Source organism: Psammomys obesus, unplaced genomic scaffold, assembly GCF_907164565.1.
Source record: "Psammomys obesus unplaced genomic scaffold, mPsaObe1.curated_primary_1811, whole genome shotgun sequence".
Lineage (NCBI taxonomy): Eukaryota > Metazoa > Chordata > Mammalia > Rodentia > Muridae > Psammomys > Psammomys obesus.
The window spans coordinates 15342592-15362534 of record NW_026592548.1 but is presented as its reverse complement, the minus strand read 5'-3'; the positions used below and the strand labels follow the sequence as shown (position 1 = coordinate 15362534).

At 38.9% G+C, this 19943-nt stretch overlaps 1 protein-coding gene across 1 annotated transcript in view; it reads left to right on the top strand.

The window, feature by feature from the left end:
* The window catches only part of Col24a1 (collagen type XXIV alpha 1 chain), a 247837-nt gene that overhangs the window by 105659 nt on the left and 122235 nt on the right, over window positions 1–19943 (top strand). The window contains exons 21-24 of the mRNA XM_055614315.1: window positions 2275–2328; window positions 3655–3699; window positions 7887–7940; window positions 13633–13677. Coding sequence (XP_055470290.1) covers window positions 2275–2328; window positions 3655–3699; window positions 7887–7940; window positions 13633–13677 — 198 coding nt within the window. The remainder of the gene's footprint in view (window positions 1–2274; window positions 2329–3654; window positions 3700–7886; window positions 7941–13632; window positions 13678–19943) is intronic.

Genomic DNA, 19943 nt, shown 5'->3' with positions numbered 1-19943 from the left:
GTTACTAGCCATGTGTTGTAGTTTCTTGAGTGATAATACTCATGTCACAGACTTGCAAGCATGCACACTGAAGCTAAGCAGACATTTTCCATTTAGTCTTATTTGCATTAAAGCAGGAGCAAGACCTACAGAAAGGTCCCACATGGTGTTTTGCAGATGAGCTCCAGAAATAAACGCTCAAGTCACCAGGGCACACTTACTCTTCAACTCCATCTAGTTATTTTCTGCAATTAAATAAGATTTTTAAAAAACTTTTAAATTGTGACAGAAACATTGTACCTATTAAGCAAAATAAACTTAGAAAGGTTTTGCATAAAGCTTTCATGACACTGCACATTTGTAACAACACTGCTAAGAAAATCCCATGTTGACTAGATGTTGTGTGGTGTTGAGTGAACTGGAAAATCATTTGTACAGTTATTTTGAACAAGTTTGCATTCAGAAACCAATTGGTTTTTAACATGTTTTATTTTTAACAAGAGAATTTAATAATCTTAAAAGTCTCAGTGGTGAAGCTCATTTCTTCTGCAAATTGCTCTTTTCATGTATGAAAGAGTTGAAGGACCCTTTATGTGAATAACAAATGACACTATTATTCTCACAACAGACTTCTGCGATACTTTATGTAATGTATATATTTACTGTCAGAATAACAGTTGGGTCAATTGCTTTTTGATTGTTTTTTAATTAATTTATTTTTTAATAAATTACAGTTTATTCACTTTGTATCCCAGAAATAGCCCCCTCCCTCAATCCCTTCCAATCCCACCCTCCCTCCCTCATCTCCTCCCATGTCCCTCTCCAAGTCCACTGGTAAGGGAGGGCCTCCTCTCCTTCCTTCTGATCCTAGTTTATCAGGTCTCATCAGGACTGGCTGCATTGTCTTCTTCTGTGGCCTGGTAAGGCTGCTCCCCCATCAGGGGGAGGTGATCAAAGAGTCAGCCACTGAGTTCATGTCAGAGACAGCTCCTGTTCCCATTGCTAGGGAATCCACTTGGAGACTGAGCTGCCTTGGGCTACATCTGTGCAGGGGTTCTAGGTTATCTCTACACATCCTCAGCTGGAGTATCAGTCTCAGAAAAGACCCCTGTGCCCAGATTTTTTGGTTCTGTTGCCCTCCTGTGGAGCTCCTGTCCCCTCCAGGTCTTTCTATCTCCCCTTTTTTTCATAAGATTCCCTGCACTCTGCCCAAGTTTGGTTTGAGCCTCAGTTTCTGCTTTGATACGCTGCCTGGTAGAGTCTTTCAAAGGCCCTCTGTGGTAAGCTCCTGTCCTGTTCCCTGTTTTCTCCATCATCTGATCTCCATCCCATTTGCCTTTCTGAATGAGGATTTATCATCTTACCCAGGGTCCTCCTTCTTGCTTAGCTTCTTTAGGTGTAAAGATTTTAGTATGTTTATCCTATATTATATTTCTAATATCCACTAATAAGTAAGTATATACCATGTGTGTCTTTCTGCTTCTGAGATACCTCACTCAGGACATTCTTTTCTAGTTCCTACCATTTGCCTGCAAATTTCATGATTTCCTTGTTTTTAATTGCTGAGTAGTATTCCATTGTGTAAATGTACCACAGTTTCTGTATCCATTCCTCCACTGAGGGACATCTGGGTTGTTTCCAGGTTCTTGCTATTACAAATAAAGCTGCTACAAACATGGTTGAGCAAATATCCTTGTTGTGTATTTAAGCATACTTTGGATATATGCCTAGGAGCGCTACAGCTGAATCTTGAGGAAGCACTATTCCTAATTGTCTGAGAAAGAGCCAGCTGATTTCCAAAGTGGTTGTACAAGTTTACATTCCCACCAGCAGTGGAGGAGGGTTCCCCTTTCTCCACATCCTCTCCAGCATGTGTTGTCACTTGAATTTTTATCTTAACCATTTTGATGGGTGTAAGGTGAAATCTCAGGGTTGTTTTGATTTGCATCTCCCTGATGACTAAGGATAATGAACATTTCTTTAAGTGTTTCTCTGACATTCGATATTCCTGTTGAGAATTCTGTATTTGTTCTAAAAGAGTTAGAAGAAGAATTGTTCTAAAAGAGTTCTGAAAGTTGAAAAATAACAAAGAATTATTTGAACCTTAACATGTTGCTTAAGATCAGATTTATTGCCTTTCTTGATCTAAACACTTTGTGGATTTGCTCAGCCTCCATCTCATCTCATTTTGATAACTCTAAATGAGAAATGATGCCCACCTCTGTGGTAATGTTGGCTGATAAAAAATGTATACATGTGTAATTTTTGTCTTCTGTATTTGCATTGCTTTTATAGGGACACCTTGGAAGCAGAGGGGCCCCTGGGCCTCCAGGTCTGAAAGGAGCTCAGGTATGGAGGAAACTAATGTCTAGTCAGCAAGTTTTTAGTTAGAATTTCTGTTTTATTTTATTCTCATGATAATTCAGTCTTTACCTGATGAAAATAATTTCCTTAGTACAATTTTTGCTGTAAAGAAGTTCAAGTTATTTATATTGGCACTTATACTATGAAATTTTCAATCATTTTACAGAGTTCTAGGCTTTTTGGTGATTTATTTCAGTGGTCACCAACAGAATGTTGAAGAATCTGAAATGAGAATGAAACTTACATGTATTATAATTCATATTTACTACTTGTGACTATTTTATATTTGTGACTTAATTATACTTAATTGACTTACAAGTTGAACGAAGTGTCTGTTCATCAAGTATATAAGTCATATGATGCTAAGGAGGGTGTACATAGGCTACCAAGAGTGATTACATAAGCTAATACTACCAACTATCCATTTAAAGGTGAAAAGTCAGTACAGTTCAGCAATACATTTGTAAATGGAACACACTTGCTTTTCTTCTTGGAAAATTAGGCCTAGAAGTTGCTTATCTTTGACCATATTTATCTCCAGTCTCTTTTTAGCATTCAGTTTCCATCCTCACAAGATTATACCAGATGTTTACATGTTGTGGCATTATAGCTATTTTGACCCTAAGATAGTGTGGCAGTAAATCGGTTAAGAGTACAGCATTTGATAGTAAGCGCCATATGGGTAGGGTATAATGTGCTTTGAAAGCTCCTTTCAGACAGGAGCAGGTGTGCTTTTGTGTGTCTTGAGTCTCAGGCAAAACTAAAATTTAAAAACTTGTGCATTTAGCCAGGTATGCCAGCATATACTTGCAAAGCTGAGGCAGGAGGTTCACAAGTTTGAGGCCAGTCTGGACTACAGAAGAGACTCAGTCTTAAAAGAAGTAGCAGGAGGAGGAGAAAGAGGAGGAAGGAGAGGTTGGATGAATGAATGAATGATCAAGTGGCCTTAAACACATTCTGTATAAGTGATTATTAAATATACCATAAATATGTGTGTTGATTTTCATCTGCCAAGACTTAGAAATTATTCTTAATTACTTTAATCTCCTCCAAACCTAATTTCCTGTATATATCACGTGCCATCTACTAATTTAAAAAGCAATCCAATGTTATGTGTTCCTTTAAGCAAATGTGGTATAATTCCAAAAATATTAAAACATGGGAGGATTGGATTCTAAAATATAAGAGAATTATAGCAGGGTTTTTGTTGTATCCCTAACGAGCTTCAGATTTCAGAATAAAAACAACAGATAAAGGTTTCTATTTTAAAACGCTGTTTTAGGTCACGGTTTGTTCTGACTTTTTTCTAAGGGAGAAGAAGGATCAATTGGGCCCTTTGGAGAACTAGGATCAAGGGTAAGTATCACAAGACTTGATTCCCTAAATTCTGATAAGGTGGTGCCTGCCAGTAACTTCAGTATGTGGGGAAAAGGCAAGAAGATCCTGAGTACAAGGCCTGCCTGTGCATAATAACAAGTTCCAGGCCAGCCTCAGGTATACTGTAAGACCTTGTCTCACTGGGAGGGTCCGGAAGGAGGAAAAGGAAGAGATAAATGGTGTAAATGTATTACTATCTCAAAAATGTCTCAAGGTTAAAATTTTTAATTATGTAATTTGGGGTAGAAAAGTAAAGTTACTTTTTGTTTCATGGTTGCTGAAGAAAAATATAATATATACACTCTCAAGATAAATTAATTTATTAAAATATCTTTCTGCATGTGTTTGTCTTTAAAACAACTGTCTTGTAATATTTATTTTAAGAGTATAACATTTCAATTAATGACAAAAGGCAAAAACTAGAACCATTATGATCCTAAAATACCCTGAAATAAAGTTAGGTGATAACTGGATTTTTCTAGAGATTTTTTTTCTCCTCCAGAGCAGAGAGATGACTTCAGAATCTTGTACATGCTAAGAAGGACTTGACTGCCCAGCTAAATTCCCGACCCATTGATTTTATTAGTAATTATCACTAATCACTTTCCCAGTAGTTTTTATCTTAGGAATTTATGAAAATTATTTGAAGGGTTCCCAGTAATTCTAAATAAGGTAATTTTAGCGCTACTTCTGAGAATTTCTGACTAATCAATGTGCTAATACAGAAATTATAGAAAACTAGTAGATAGTTTCCCCACCCCAATTTTACTCAGATGGTAGTTTCCCCACCCCAATTTTACTCAGATGGTACTCTCTTGTGATATACAAACTATTGCTTTCTAAGTACTGGAAATAGATTTTTTTTTGTATGGATGACCAAAGCTTGCAATTTAAATAATTAGGATGTGTGTGCTGTATTTAAGAGGCACTGAACTACTGTGAAGGGTGTCTATTTCTTTGTAAATGTCACAAACTAAACATCCTTTCTTTTAAATTTTTTAATTTATTACAATTTATTCACTTTGTATCCCAGTTGTAGCCTTCTCTCTCATCCCCTTCCAATCCTACCTTCCCTCCCTCTTCTCCTCCCATGGACCTTTTCAAGTCCACTGATAGAGAAGGTCTTTCTCCTCTTCAATCTCACCCTAGCCTATTAGGTCTCATCAGGACTGGGTGCATTGTCTTCCTCTGTGGCCTGGTAAGGCTGCCCCCCCAGGGGGGAGGTGATCAAAGAGTCAGCCACTGAGTTCATGTCAGAGACAGTCCCTGTTCTCCTTACTAGGGTACCCACTTGGATACTGAGCTGTCATGGACTGCATCTGAGCAGGGGTTCTAGGATATCTCCATTAATGGTCCTTGGTTAGAGTATCAGGCTCAGAAAAGACCCCTGGGCCAAGATTTTTTGGTTCTGTTGCTCTTCTTGTGGAGCTCTTGTCCCCTCCAGGTCTTTAGTTTTGCTTTGTATTGAGTGTGACAATAATTATTCACTTGAGCCCTTTTTCACAGGCATACGCATTAGTTCCTTTGAACCAGTGTTCCTTTTCATATGAAAAGAAAACATTTAGATTTTTGAAAGAAAGAGCATGTAATGGAAAAATTGTTATGTGAGCCTGGTAAAACTGATGTCATTTTCAACAAAATCATGGAAGAAAACTTCCCCAACCTAAAGAAAGAGAGGCCTATAAACATGCAAGAAGCTTACAGAGCACCAGATAGATTGGGTCAGAAAAGAAAATCACTCCTCCGCATCCTCTTAAAGCAGAGTAGGCTCACAACTGTCCTCCACTGATTGCAGCTACTCAGTTTCTGGTCTTCCCTTTTTACTCTGCCTTTTGTCTTGTTTTGTAAACAGTTTTGTGAACAGTTTTACGATCTTATTAAAGGCAGAATTTTTACTTTCACTTTTCATTTCTCCACATCCTTTGGTGATTCAGAGAACCCACCCAGTAATTCTTCCCTCTAATGCTCCACCTCTGACCATTCTCACCAGCGCGCAGACCTGCTGTTCTTTCTGCCCCTTCAAAAACTAAAGCAGAATGCGCATAAGTTGCTGTCTCTTCTGAGGGCCTTCCACTCCAGTCCCCTCACAGTAAGACTTCCCTGTATGTGTTTTTGCTGGTTCTTTGCTGTCGACCTGCTTAAGCCACTTCGGTCCCAGCACTTCTCCAACAACGATGGCAGGGGGATCAGTTGCTTCTGCTACTGAATCCACCAGTCATCTCCCAACCCTTGTCGTCTCATAGTAACCGATACTCATATCCCTGAGAATTTGTTGAAATCAATCTGTCTTCTGGAAATTATTTTATTTATCTACATGATTTTCTTCTAGATCTCTGGTATCAATTTTCCTAATATGTTAATTTTGTCAAATCCAAAACATTTTAAAATCCCAAGTCTTAGAATATAAACTTCTCTTTTCTAACAAATCCCTCTACTTCCTAGACAAGTCTATGTGTTTTATCAATTGAAATAGCATCATTGATGACTTCTAGAAAAATATCTTTGGATCAGAATTTTATGCTCTTGACCTCTGTACGTAGGTGTCTAGCAGCCATATTAACTAAAATGTTCAAAACTCAGCTTCTAATTTGCCATCCAGCCTATTCTCTGGGCCTTTCTCATTTCAATTATCTAGTTACTCAAATAGAAAATAGTTGTCAATGCAAAAGCACAACCATCACCTCAAAAGAATAAGAGTTTATTTTGGAGCAAAAAAAAAAAAAAAAAAAAAAAAAAAGAGTGATCATGCCCACGAACACAAATTCAGGTTACTTTAAATTTCATGTTCTAATATAGTAACAGTTTCATGAAGCTTGTGAGGTAACAGAAGAAAGAAAAATTTTTAAATCACAACACTTTGCAGTTACATTTGTGGAAACACTGGTTGGACAAGTAGGTTCCAGAGAAGTGGGGAAATCGCAGCTCTGGGTCTCAGTTATCTGACTACGGTCTTGGGCTTTCGGTTGGTGGAAGCTAGCTCTCTGCACATTCCAAAAGCCATCCCTAACAGTCACAGAGATGTTAGGTCGCATACAGCGGCAATAAACGACTAATTAAGGGGACTGAAAACTGACCCGTGGAATTTTGGCTCTGGACCAGCCACATTCCAAACTCTGCACAATCATTGGTGTTATCAGTTAATCCTATTGGCCGATGGTCCAGCTGCAGGTCCCCCCCACACACAAGGATCTTTCACAGAGTTCATACTGACTCCTCTCCTCTTCTACCAAATTCCCTATGTAAATCATGAGCCGTTCCTGAAGCTCTGCCATCGTCATCCTGAGTCCTGCCGGTTCTCACGGCTGCCTCTGCAGCAACCCTGATCCGTACCATGGTGTCCCTCACTAGACCATTGCAGTAGAGTCCCATCTGCATGCTATCCTTCTGTCTTTGCTTCAAGGAGGTCCTGCTGAACATGCATCACACTGCATTTCATCTCAAAGCTCACCTAAGGCTTCCTCCCTCACTCTGAGTAAAAGCCAAGTAACCTCTTTAGCTTATAAGGCCATATATGATCCTGTTTCCCGTTCCCCCACTCTCTTTTTGACTTCATCTTCTGCATCTCCATCTCCACTTCAGCCATATTAACTCCTCGTGGGTGCTCTGGTATTCCATACAGTCTTCCTAAAGTACATTTGCCTGCACCTGGATTGGTGTGCCTTGTCATGTCAACATGCTTGTTCCTTTTTAAAATCTCTACTCAGGTGTCACCTTCTCCTTGAGCTCTTCTTCTACAGAAACCCTACAAAAATGTGAAGCAAACTCCCCCAAGAGTTGACATCTCCCTTCCCTGCCTAATTTGTTGTTCTTCGTATTTACCACTACCGGACATAACATATGTTTGCATACACATATGCGTGTATATGCGTGCATACATGCACATTTTAAAATTTGTGTCACCTTCACTGAAGTGTCAGTTCTGGGAAGACAGATGTGTGTAACACCCTCTCCATCCTCACAACCGAGAACTGTACGTGACACTTCGGAGACACTCGAGTATTTGAGGTCTGAATGGCTACTGAATGTGAGAAGAGATCATCGAATATTTTGAAGCTGCCCATTTCATAGAACAGACTGCCCTTCCTAAACCTTAGGACACCTTTATAAGTGATGATCACTAAATATATTTTATAGTTATTGGTTTTTCTTTCCTTTTTTTCTTTTAGGGAAAACCAGGTCGAAAAGGGAATATGGGTGAACCAGGGCCAGAAGGCTTGAAGGTAAAGTGCCTGAAGTTTTTATCAGTTTGAAAATACATATTTTCAAAAGGATAAAGTTATGACTTTTATACAAATTATGCGAACAAATTTCAACTTATGGGGTACCAGTAAAATGTTTAAAATGTCTAAAGAGAAATTTATAAGCCATGTCTGTCCATCTGTGTTTGTATAGGTATTGGTATTTCTATAGGTATACTATTTAATAAAGAAATATTAAGATACACTTTAAAATGTTTGCAAAAGAGAAACAAAGTAAAACCAAATAATAAACTCTATGCAACATAATAAATACATATTAGGATAATATTTGTGGGTTAGATACAGGGCAATAAATATACATGTTAATATCTCTCTATTAGGCATGGGTTCTTTAACAAACAGCTAACCATGGGTCCACCTGAGCCTTTTCCTTGCACAGTCACTGAGTAGCCTCACCACTGGATGGCTTTGAAAGGATGCACAAGCCAATCATTTTTTCTTGCTTTGCTTCCATGTTTTAGATGATCTTTTCAACAACAAACACAAAACAGCACAGAGATTCAATGTGTGGAAGAGACCAGCTTATAGGGACTATTAAATTTGCAAAGTTAGATTTTAAAACTCATCAATGACACAGTGTTATTTACAATTTTCACAAGTTAACGCTTGTTTCATATTTTCTGAACACATAATTTTTATGTCATTAAATCCTATAAAAGAGCTAGACATCAACATTTAGGTTAGTGAAAGAAGATGACTTAGAGCACTTTTAATGTATCAACATGTTGATAGCTAAAAGTACTAGGAAAAACTGTGCCTAGTTTTCTCAAATTATATACAAAACTCCAGAAGAGAGATTTAAAACCAGAAAGCTTAAGCAATTCACTTTCCTGAGATTAATCTATATCCTATTAAATAGAACTAAGAAATTCAGTGTTGAGCTGTAATGTTGAGAAAGTGGCTCTCAGTCATTAGCAAAAGAATCACAAGAGAAGCCTCTGCTACCAAGGAACCTGAAGAAATCCTTCAATGACTGTCCCTCCTTAGCTTTCACTGCCCCTGTGACTTGTGTCAACATGTGTCCCATGAAACACTTGGGAGTTGGTGAAGAGTTACCACCTTCCTTCAACCCTAGTCTCTGTCACTGTCTCCTTCTCTGTTTCTGTCTCTGTCTTTATGTCTCTATGCCTGTCTCTATCTCCCTGTCTCTCTGTGTGTCTCTGTCTCTGTCTTTCTTTCTTCCTTCCTCTCTGTCATCTCTTCCCTTATTCTCTGCTCTCACACTATCCCATCTTTCCCTTCTTCCTTCCTTCCTTCCTTCCTTCCTTCCTTCCTTCCTTCCTTCCTTCCTTCCTTCCTTCCTTCCTTCCTTCCCTGTTTTTCCCATCTCTTCCCTTTCTCTCTTTTATCTAAGTCAAGGTTGTCCTTCCCTTTACCTTCTGACTCTCTGAACGTTAAAGAAGAATGCAGAGCACTTGCAAGCCACTTTCACCCTTGGCCTTCAAACAAACCTCCTGTACACAAGAGAAGGTTATCAACTTTAATGGGAAAAGACAGTTTTTGAATGAGGAAAGAAACAGAGTAGAAAACTAACTATTCATAGGTTATCCTGCCATCAGCTTCCTACAAAAGCTCTCCAAACAACAAGAAACCCAGAACTGCTAAAACAATTCTCTACAGTAAAAGATCTTCAGGAGGTATCTCCATCCCTGATCTCAAGCTGTACTATAGAGCAATAATACTAAAAACTGTGTGGTGCTGGCATAGAAATAGACTGGTGGATCAATGGAATCGAATAGAAGACCCTGACATAAATCCACACACTTATGGACACCTGATTTTTGACAAAGATGCCAAAACCATTCAATGGAAAAAAGACAGCATCTTCAACAAATGGTGCTGGTCTAACTGGATGTCTACATGTAGAAAAATGCAAATAGATTCATACTTATCACCCTGCACAAAACTAAAGTCCAAGTGGATCAAAGACCTCAACATAAAACCAGACGCACTAAACCACTTAGAAGAAAAAGTGGGGAATACCCTTGAACTCATTGGCACAGGAGACAACTTCCTGAACAGAACACCAACAGCACAGGCTCTAAGATCAACAATCAATACATGGGACCTCATGAAACTGAAAAGCTTCTGTAAAGCAAAGGACACTGTTGTCAGAACAAAACGACAGCCTACAGATTGGGAAAGGATCTTCACCAACCCTATATATGACAGAGGACTAATATCCAGTATATATAAAGAACTAAATAAGTTAAACAGCAAAAAAATCAAGCAATCCAATTAAAAAAAATGGAGTACAGAGCTAAACAGAGAATTCTCAATAGAAGACTATTGAATGGCAGAGAAACACTTAAAGAAATGCTCAACCTCATTAGCCATCAGGTAAATGCAAATCAAAATGACCCTAAGATTTCACCTTACACCCATCAGAATGGCCAAGCTCAAAAACTCAAGAGACAACATATGATGGAGTGGTTGTGGAAAAAGGGGAACCCTCCTCCACTGCTGGTGGGAATGTAAACTTGTACAACCACTCTGGAAAGCAATCTGGCACTTTCTCAGACAACTAGGAATAACGCTTCCTCAAGATCCAGCTATACCACTCCTAGGCATATACCCAAAAGAGGCTCAAGTACACAATAAGGACATTTGCTCAACCATGTTTGTAGCAGCCTTATTTGTAATAGCCAGAAGCTGGAAACAGCCCAGATGCCCCTCAGTGGAGGAATGGATGCACAAATTGTGTATATCTACACAATGGAATATTAATCAACAATAAAAAACAAGGAAATCATGAAATTTGCAGGTAAATGGTGGGATCTGGAAAAGATCATCCTGAGTGAGCTATCCCAGAAGCAGAAAGATGCACACGGCATATACTCACTCATATAGACATATAATATAGGATAAACCTACTAAAATCTGTACACCTAAAGAAACTAATCAAGAGGGAGGGCTCTTGCTAAAATGCTCAATTCCTATCCAGAAAGGCAAAGGGGATGGACATCAGAAGAAGGAGAAAAGAGGGGACAAGTCAGGAGCCTGACACAGAGGACCTCTCAAAGGCTCTGCCCTGCAGACTATCAACACAGATGGTGAGACTTATGGGCAATCTTTAGGCAGAGTGCAGGGAATCTTACGAAAGAAGTGGGAAACAGTAAGATCTGAGGAGCACAGGAACTCCACAAGGAGAGCAACAGAACCAGAAAGTCTGAGTACAGGGTTCTTTCCTGAGACTGATACTCCAACCAAGGTCCATGCATGGAGATAACCTAAGACCCCTGCACAGATGTAGCCCATGGCAGTTCAATATCCAAGTGGGTTCCATTGTAATAGGAACAGGGACTGTTTCTGACAATGAACTGATTGGCCTGCTCTTTAATTACCTCCCCTTGAGGGGGAAGCGGCATTACCAGGCCACAGAAGAAGACAATGCAGCCACTCCTGATGAAACCTAATTGACTAGGATCAGAAGGAAGGAAAAGAAGACCTCCCCTATCAGTGGACTTGTGGAGGGGCATGCATGCAGAGGGTGGAGGAAGGAAGAGATTGGGACTGGAGGAGGGAGGGAACCACAGTGGGGATACAAAGTGAATAAAGTGTAATTAATAAAAAAAACTCTCCAAATGAGTTCTTTATTGATAACTAGCACTGTACCTTACAATGTCACTGTAGCCACTTATCAAAACATATAGAAACTGAACAGGAAACTTGTACAGACTATTCCTCATGATGAGTATCATGTTTCAGTACATAAAATCAGTGTGACTTTGTAGGCAGGTAACATGAAGCCCAGAGGTGCATCGTAGTGTAGAATAAAGAGAACAAATAAGCTTTGTTTTAATACTCTAATGCATACGAGGCATAACTTGTATGTGTCACCCTTCCCATGTGTAATCAACATTGAAAACATTGTTAAGATGCTTTTCAGTCCCTTCACAATGATATGTATTTTACACTTATATTATCTATCAGGTCAGCCAGCCCATGCCACATGTCACCAGTGGCCACCATATTGTTTGATATCTTAACATCTCAGTACCCCACATTTCAATTTTATTCTTAATTTTAATTTTTAACTTTATCAAATTTTCTATAAAAAGAACTGTAGATCCCTGTCGCATCCACTATGTGTGGTATTTCAAACTCTGCCTTCTACCTGCTGTCAGTCCAAGCTTACCTTCTTCTTATACAAGTTCCCCCACTGAAGTGGCCCTTCCATATCCCTGCTCTGCACCCCTTGCTTGCAGGGCACAGCTCCAGTGAGTTTCATCACTCAGCCTTTGGAGTTATGAAGTGTAATTCAGGTTGTGTAGTGTGTCATACTCCACACCTGCCGTGGGTCATGAGTAGCATGTCCAAGCCAGATGCATTAAAACCCCTGCACGAAAACACAGGTGTTTTCCAATTTACTGGGCAAAATAAGAACCCTGAAAGGATTTTATTAGGTTAGAAATTGGTGTCAACAAGCTCCTCTCTATGACACAGGCAGTGTGGTCTGTAGGACACTTCCAGTTTGAAGAAGGGTAAGCTTTGATCAGTTTTTCATTATCATGCGAAATTACCTATTCTAGTTACTAAAACTGCAGTAGTGAATAGTCTGGTATTCAAGAATACAATGTACTAAATGCTTTTTGAAAATTAAGCAATGATAAATAAATCATACTTACACACACACACACACACACACACACACACACACACACACACAAATGGCTCAGAGGTTAAGAGCACTGGCTGTTCTTCCAAAGGTCCTGAGTTCAATTCCAAGCAACCAGATGGTGACTCACAAATAACTCAGATTAGGACAATTTTATCACTGAATGAATTGTGGAAGCCTTTGGATTCACAGAACTTGTGGACTACAGGACCACACTCAGTGGTTCCAAACAAACCTCCCTTCTCCAGCGGCCAGCTCTGCTGATGGAGCACACTGGCTCTTGCCCTGAGGACAGCCCTAGAATAACCTATCTTGTAAATACGGAATCCTCTGTGGCTAGGGCTTTAATTATATTCTTAACATCTTTATGCATTTAAAAGCCTTTTTTGATTTATTATTTCTGTGTGTGTGTGAGCACAAGCATGCCACAGTGCACAGGTGAAGGTCAGAGGACAACTTTCAGGATTCGGTTCTTTCCGTCCACTCAGGTGTTCTGTATTGGTGGCGGTGCCTTTACTCTCTGAGCAATAGTTGAAAAATAACACAATAAAATATTTCATTAAGAATGTATTTATTAAAGATTTTAATGTGTACAGGTGTTTGACTACATGGATTTCTGTATTAAAAGTGTGCAGTGCCCATGGAGGCCAGAAGAGGGCACTGGATCCCATGAAACTGAATTTACAGTGCTGGGGTCTGGGTGCTGGAGTCAAACCTGGGCCTTCTGGAAGAACAGCCAGTGCTCTTAACTGTTGAGCAATCTTTCTCCAGCCCAAAATATGTTTTATAAATGACTGAGAGTAATGAATAGGGAAATGTGGCTTCAATATGTAAATAATTATTGTTTGAATAAAAATGGGGAAAATGCCACATTTCATGAAAGTTCTATAAATAAGTTTGAATAACTGAAATTGCCTTTGCTTTTTTTTTCCTATTACAACTAGATAATTATGTAAAATGGAAACAGAAGAGCTGTCATCATTTAAGCTGTTGCCAAATAATCATTTTTGTGATTTTTATATTCTTGATCAACAGGGAGAAATAGGAGACCAAGGAGATATTGGGAAAATTGGCGAAACAGTAAGCTTGTTTTATACTCTTATTTTTATTTTTCACTATCCATGTTTCTTGGGAATTATGTTAACCATGATCTGTTAGCTATTATTGTGTTAGCAAGAACTGAAATAAAATTTATATACTACCGATTTAGGTGCATTTGTCTATTGACAAATACAAAACTACAATACAAAAGAGGTATTAAGAAAAAAAACAGTAAATATTTTCACTGAATATAAACTATGTTTATGATATCAGGAGCATTTTTCTTTTTGGTATTTGATATTCCATTTCGGTTCCATTAACTTCAGTCTAAATTTTACCTTTTAAAAAAGAAACTTAAACAAGATATGGTTGCAAATGCCTGTAATTCCAGCACTCTGCATTTGGAGGATGAGGCAGGGGGTTCCTGAGTTCAAGATCAACTTGGTCTACACAACAAAACACTATCTCAAAGAATAAACAACCACAAAAAGCTGATTAGATCATAATGTAGTATGCATTAATAAACTGATTTCACATTTGAAAAGTAGGAGTCAAGCAAAAGCACTGATTTGTCAAGTATATAATTATTTTTCCCAAATGAAGTGTGTTTAGGTTTACGTTACTGTTGTAACAAAAAGCTCCATGTAATTTTTAAAAAGAGGCATTGTTTTGAGTCTGCTTCTGAGTGCAGTGCTCACAGGGGCCAGAAGAGGGCAGAAGAGCTGGCTTTGCAGCAGTTGTGAACTGCCAGACAAGGGCACTGGGAACTGAATTTGGGTCATCTGCAAGAGTGCTCCCTACACTGCTGAGCCACCTCTCAAGCAGTGCGCATACATTTATGCTGTGTCTAGTAAACATAAGTTCAATTTGTATCTATTTTCACCTATTTTCACCTCATAGAAAATAATTTCTATGAGGCCAGGGAGCTGGCTCGGTACGTGCTTGCAAACATGGAGACCTGAGTTTGGATCTCCACGACCCAAGTACACACCCAAGGCCCTAGGAGCTCCCTGGCCCGTCAGCCAGAACAGTGAGTTCTGGGATCAGTGAATGACCCCGCCTCAAAAAATAAGGTGAGCCACAGCAGAAGAGGACACCTGGTGTCAACCTCTGGCCTACACACACGCACACACACTTACACCCACCCACTCACCCACCACACACACAAACTTAAACACATTCACGTACACACAGACACACACACACGTTTTTAAACAAATGAACTTGCACAGTAAAGTGCTTAGTTGATAAGGATGAAGATGTTTGCAAATCTATGCAAGGCTGCCGCAAAAGGAGCAGGTGGAATTCTTTCCCCCGCAGCCTGACTTAAGACAGAAGAACAGTTCTCTACAAAATAATTTTGTGAGCTTAACCTGTTTACAGTTATTAACCCTGATGTTGTAATAAGGAAAATACTCTGAAAGTCTTAGTTTTGCCATTGATATTAGTAAAAATAGACAGGGCTCGTTAAGTCGCAAGGAACCATTGCTGCTCCCTGGTCACCCTCTGTCAGCACAAGGTCAGCCTTTCACTTGCGGTTTTGCCAAGAAAAGATCTTTCCGTACATAAATCAAATTATGCAAGATATCTAATATGATTGTAGTTTTTTTAAATTTCTATTGGTCAGGCAAAGATTAAATGATGATATTTGAATGTCAGCTGCCTAGGAAGTGTGTGTGTGTGTGTGTGTGTGTGTGTGTGGACTACACTCAGGATACAGAGTTAAAATGCTAATAAATGATGTCTTTTCACATTTTGCATATTGAATTTCAAGTGTTATTTACTTAACCACATTGGACTAGTTCCACACAGTGTAAGAACCAACAGTGTCCAGGGCTGTTCAAAAAAGGCGTGGACTACCAGAGTGCTCGATTTCTGTGACAGAAAGAAAGGAAAAAAATCACATTTATGCACCCTTTGCCATGTTTCGGCCATCAGCCAGTGCCGTGATATATATTTCATTTAATTCTCAGAGCCCCTACCCTCAGTTTTTACAGTGAGGAAAAAAGAAAACAGGAAATGACTGGTTCAAGTTACATAACTAAACCTCCATTGGAACCCAGATTCCCAAGTTCAAGACACAAGACCGACAACCAAGGCCACGCTCGTGTTTGTAATAGTAGCTGAAAAACCATTTGGCCTGGATCTTGCAAAGACACTGTGAGCTTCAGATACGTTTAATATTGGTTTTAATGTGTTTTATTACTACTTGAACAACAATTTGGCCTTTATGCTGTAAAGCCTCTGAGAACTTGAAAAGTTACCAAATAAAGGGCCCTCCTAATGCTCATTTTCTTTTCTCATTAAGTGTCTGAGGAGAACGGTCTTCTCTAAAACATCACTCTCTTATTGAGTCAATTAAGCATCTAATTTACCTAAAGAAAATGTTGGGCCTTCTGTAATCCTCAGATTTTATTTTATTTTGATAGAATATGTAGCTGTGCTCCATGACAACAATCTTTGGAACCTGAACTCGCTCAGCACACAGTAGGATCTCAATTTTCACTTCAGATGATCTTTTTGATAGTCATTTACTTAATTTAGCTGAGTGAGTTTTTCCTTTTCTAGTCTAATAGAACTCTACACAGTAATGAGAACCAAGATTATTATTGGGCTTATCAAGTGCACAGCATTTTTTTATATTTAATGTCCATATTCATTTACAGTCATTTCTTGTGTTCAAAGAATTGATTTCTATAAATGTGCACTGTAAGTCTCCAATTTCTATTACTATTTCTATTAAAATATCAAATTTGATTTCTGTAAATGCTTCTCATAATTATCCAATTTCCCTTTTTAATTTTATTTAAAAATCTTACATTTACTCATTAACAATGATGTGATTTTTTTTTGTAGCGACAATGACACAGTCAAGTTTCTCAGTGTTCTAAAATTCCCAACATGTCAGTATTTGAGATTCAAGGACTATAATTCAGTATTTCCAAGTATTCTCAAAATTTTCAAAATTATGATATTTTTCAGTATACTTCTAACAATATTCACTTTTTATGTAGCTAAAATTCTTGCTTAAAGTATAAAATGCACCGAGTTTAACAGTACTTGCAGAGAGCTACATCCTACAAGAATAATCTGTACAGACAAAATAGAAGAGGAGTCTAGTCAGTCCTTGGCATACACTAGTTTTAAATAACTAAACTGTTATTTGTCAGGAACAATCTGAGATATATGATGTCAAAGAATAATTCCAATTCTAGGAATCTGTAGCTCTCTTCTAAGAAGTTCAATATGCCTGTTCTTCCTCTCATCTGCCAACTTGGAAACTTTTCCTCAGCCCTTTTTTAATCTCAATATATCCTTCTGAAACTGGGGCAAATAGAACCAGATACGTTTTATTGATTTACATAGTTATATTTATGTGTGTGTTTCTGTGTGGGAGTATGTGCACATCAGTGCAAATGCTTACAGAAGCCAGAAGAGGGCGTCAGATTCCATGGAGCTGGAGTTGTAAGCCATTATGAGCTACCTAAAGTGGGTACTAGGGCCATTGCTGTGAGTAGAATAATAATTTTATCGAATTATTTTTTATTGTTGATGATACCCAAAGCCAGGAGGACATGTTCTTGGAACAAAAAAGTGGAGCTATCTTTGGGCAAACATCAACAGTGACTTTCTAGAATCTTTCTGTGGTCTCTTATCTTAAAATACAGGATGTGAGAGTAGTTTCCATAGTGTCCTTGATTACATTAATTTTCAGTTTTCACATTTCTTCCCACATAATGAAATTCATGATTGTCTTATAGTCTAGTCACCCTAATTTATTTCTTTTTTACATTATAATTTATTTATTTTTATAATATTTTTATTTTAGTTTTTATTAATTATACTTTATTCACTTTGTATTCCCCCATAACCCCCTCCCTCTTCTCCTCCCAAACCCACCCTCCCTCCCTCTTCTCCATGCATGCCCCTCCCCAAGTCTACTGGTATGGGAGGTCTTCCTCTCCTTTCTTCTGATCCTAGTCTATCAGGTCTCATCAGGAGTGGCTGCATTGTCTTCCTCTGTGGCCTGATAAGGCTGCTCCCCCATCAAGGGGAGGTGACCAAAGAGCAGGCCAATCAGTTCATGTCAGAGACAGTCCCTATTCCCATTACTATGGAACCCACTTGGATACTGAGCTGCCATGGGCTACATCTGAGCAGGGGTTCTAGGTTATCTCCATCAATGGTCCTTGGTTGGAGTATCAGTCTCAGAAAAGACCCCATGTGCCCAGATTTTTTGGTTCTGTTGCTCTCCTTGTGGAGTTCCTGTCCTCTCCAGGTCTTACTATTTCTCACTTCTTTCATAAGATTCCCTGCACTCTGCCCAAAGTTTGACCATAAGCCTCAGCATCTGCTTTGATACCCTGCAGGGTAGAGCATTTTAGAGGCCTTCTGTGGCAGGCTCCTGATTCTTCTGATGTCCATCCTAATTTATTTCTTAAAATGTAGCTCAGCTTATTGGATTTTACTTCACACATTTCCTAACTTACCAAAGGCAGGGATTTGTGTGCAGCCTAATCTATCCTCTGTTCTCCATCCTCTCCTGTGATAAATAGTGACAAGTGTCTAGTGAACAGAAAGAGAAATGAGGAAGGTCTTTAAGTGGAACCTTGAAGTATATCCTTGGAAATTAATGGTTAGGAAGATCTGAGTTAACATTTAGGAAAAATTGAAAGAAGAGCAAACTGAAGTTTTACCCTATAATATCCTTAGCCAACCTGACAACTCAGTTTTAAAATATTGTCAAATGTTATTAATTTGCAAGGAATATGGAAACATGTTTATAATGGAAACAGGAAAGATTTGAAGAAACTGGGAAGTGTGTCAGAAGTGCTCAGCACAAACCCTCACTTGATAGAGGGTCCAGGGCTGTGCTTGGGTAAAATTACCATGGAATTAGTTTGATAGAAATTTATTTTATTATGTTCCCTGCTCTTTTTTTTTTTTTTCAAAAGGAGAAAGTGTTAGCTTTACAGGGAAGCACTAAATCATAAGCCCTGATTCCTGGAAGAACTAGATCCTGAAGCTCGAAGCATGATTTAACCAAAGAAGAGAAGCTAATGTTACAACACGTTACCTTTAGCCCCACACATTCTGAATCTTGTTGTCATTTCCCCATAAAATGTCAGATGTTAAGCTACACATGCCTAAGGCACAGCTGTAAACACTCTGTCAAACTCGTGGATGGCATGAATGATGGGTTTCTTATGGAATAGAAAATTATGCAGTGTGGACACCCATGATGGATGCTATCCTCAGATGGTTCTTTAACGGAGTATGTTACCAGAAAAAAAAAGTACTCGTCATTAAAAACTTGTGATACACCAGGAACTTTGACTGTTGTATTTGTTAATATCTATAAATTTCTTGGTAAATGTAATTATTCCTTTTGTACTTTAAAAAGTTGCTAGATTTTGACAGTGTAAATCACTGTCTGTGGTCAGATTAGTAGTGTAGATAGGACTAGAAATATGTTATCTCTAACGCTTTCAGCTTCCTGGGGCCACTTAGCTATGGGCTGCAGGCTTCTGATTCTGTTCCTAATAAAGACACACCTTTCCTACATGGGAATACAAAGAGCACATTACTATTTGAGAAGGAGTTTTTCCAAAGCCACAGCATATCATCCCTTAAAATGCAAAAGTATTATGTCTATGGAGGCATGAAACACTACGAGAGAACTGTCAACACAGAACTCAGGAGGTAGTGGCAGGAGGACCAGGCGTTTAAAGCCATCTTCAGATAGAACGGGCTAGAAAAGATCCTGTCTCCAAAAACGGAAGAGGGAATAAAGAAGTAACACCAAAAGGACGATGTGAAGAACCTCATTGGTGTTTGAACAGGGACGGCACTGACTGTGAGCTGCTTAGCATAGACATGGCTGTGGCGGTGGCTCTTCTCATGCATGGATAGTACTTCATGGATTTGAAGTACTTTTACCATTTGCAAAGACATGTGTCCCAGTGTTCTTCTTCATCTTGAACCTGTATTCTGTGTTTTAAAAGAATACTATGTTTTTAAAAGGTTTACTTTATGGTGTGTGTGCGTGCGTATGTGCGTGCGTGCGTGTGTGCGTGCGTGCGTGTGTGGTGTGTGCTGTGGGGTGTGGTATGTTTGCATGAGCGCACACATGCTAGTGAAGGCTAGAGCCATCAGCTCTCCCTGGAGCTGTAGTTACCAGAAACTAACAATGGGTTCTGGGAACTGAACTCTGGTTCTCTGTAAGAGTAGCATGCACTCTTAACTGCTGGCTGAGCCATCTTTTCACCCTCCAGAGATAGAAAGACTTAAGAAAGCCAAAGAAA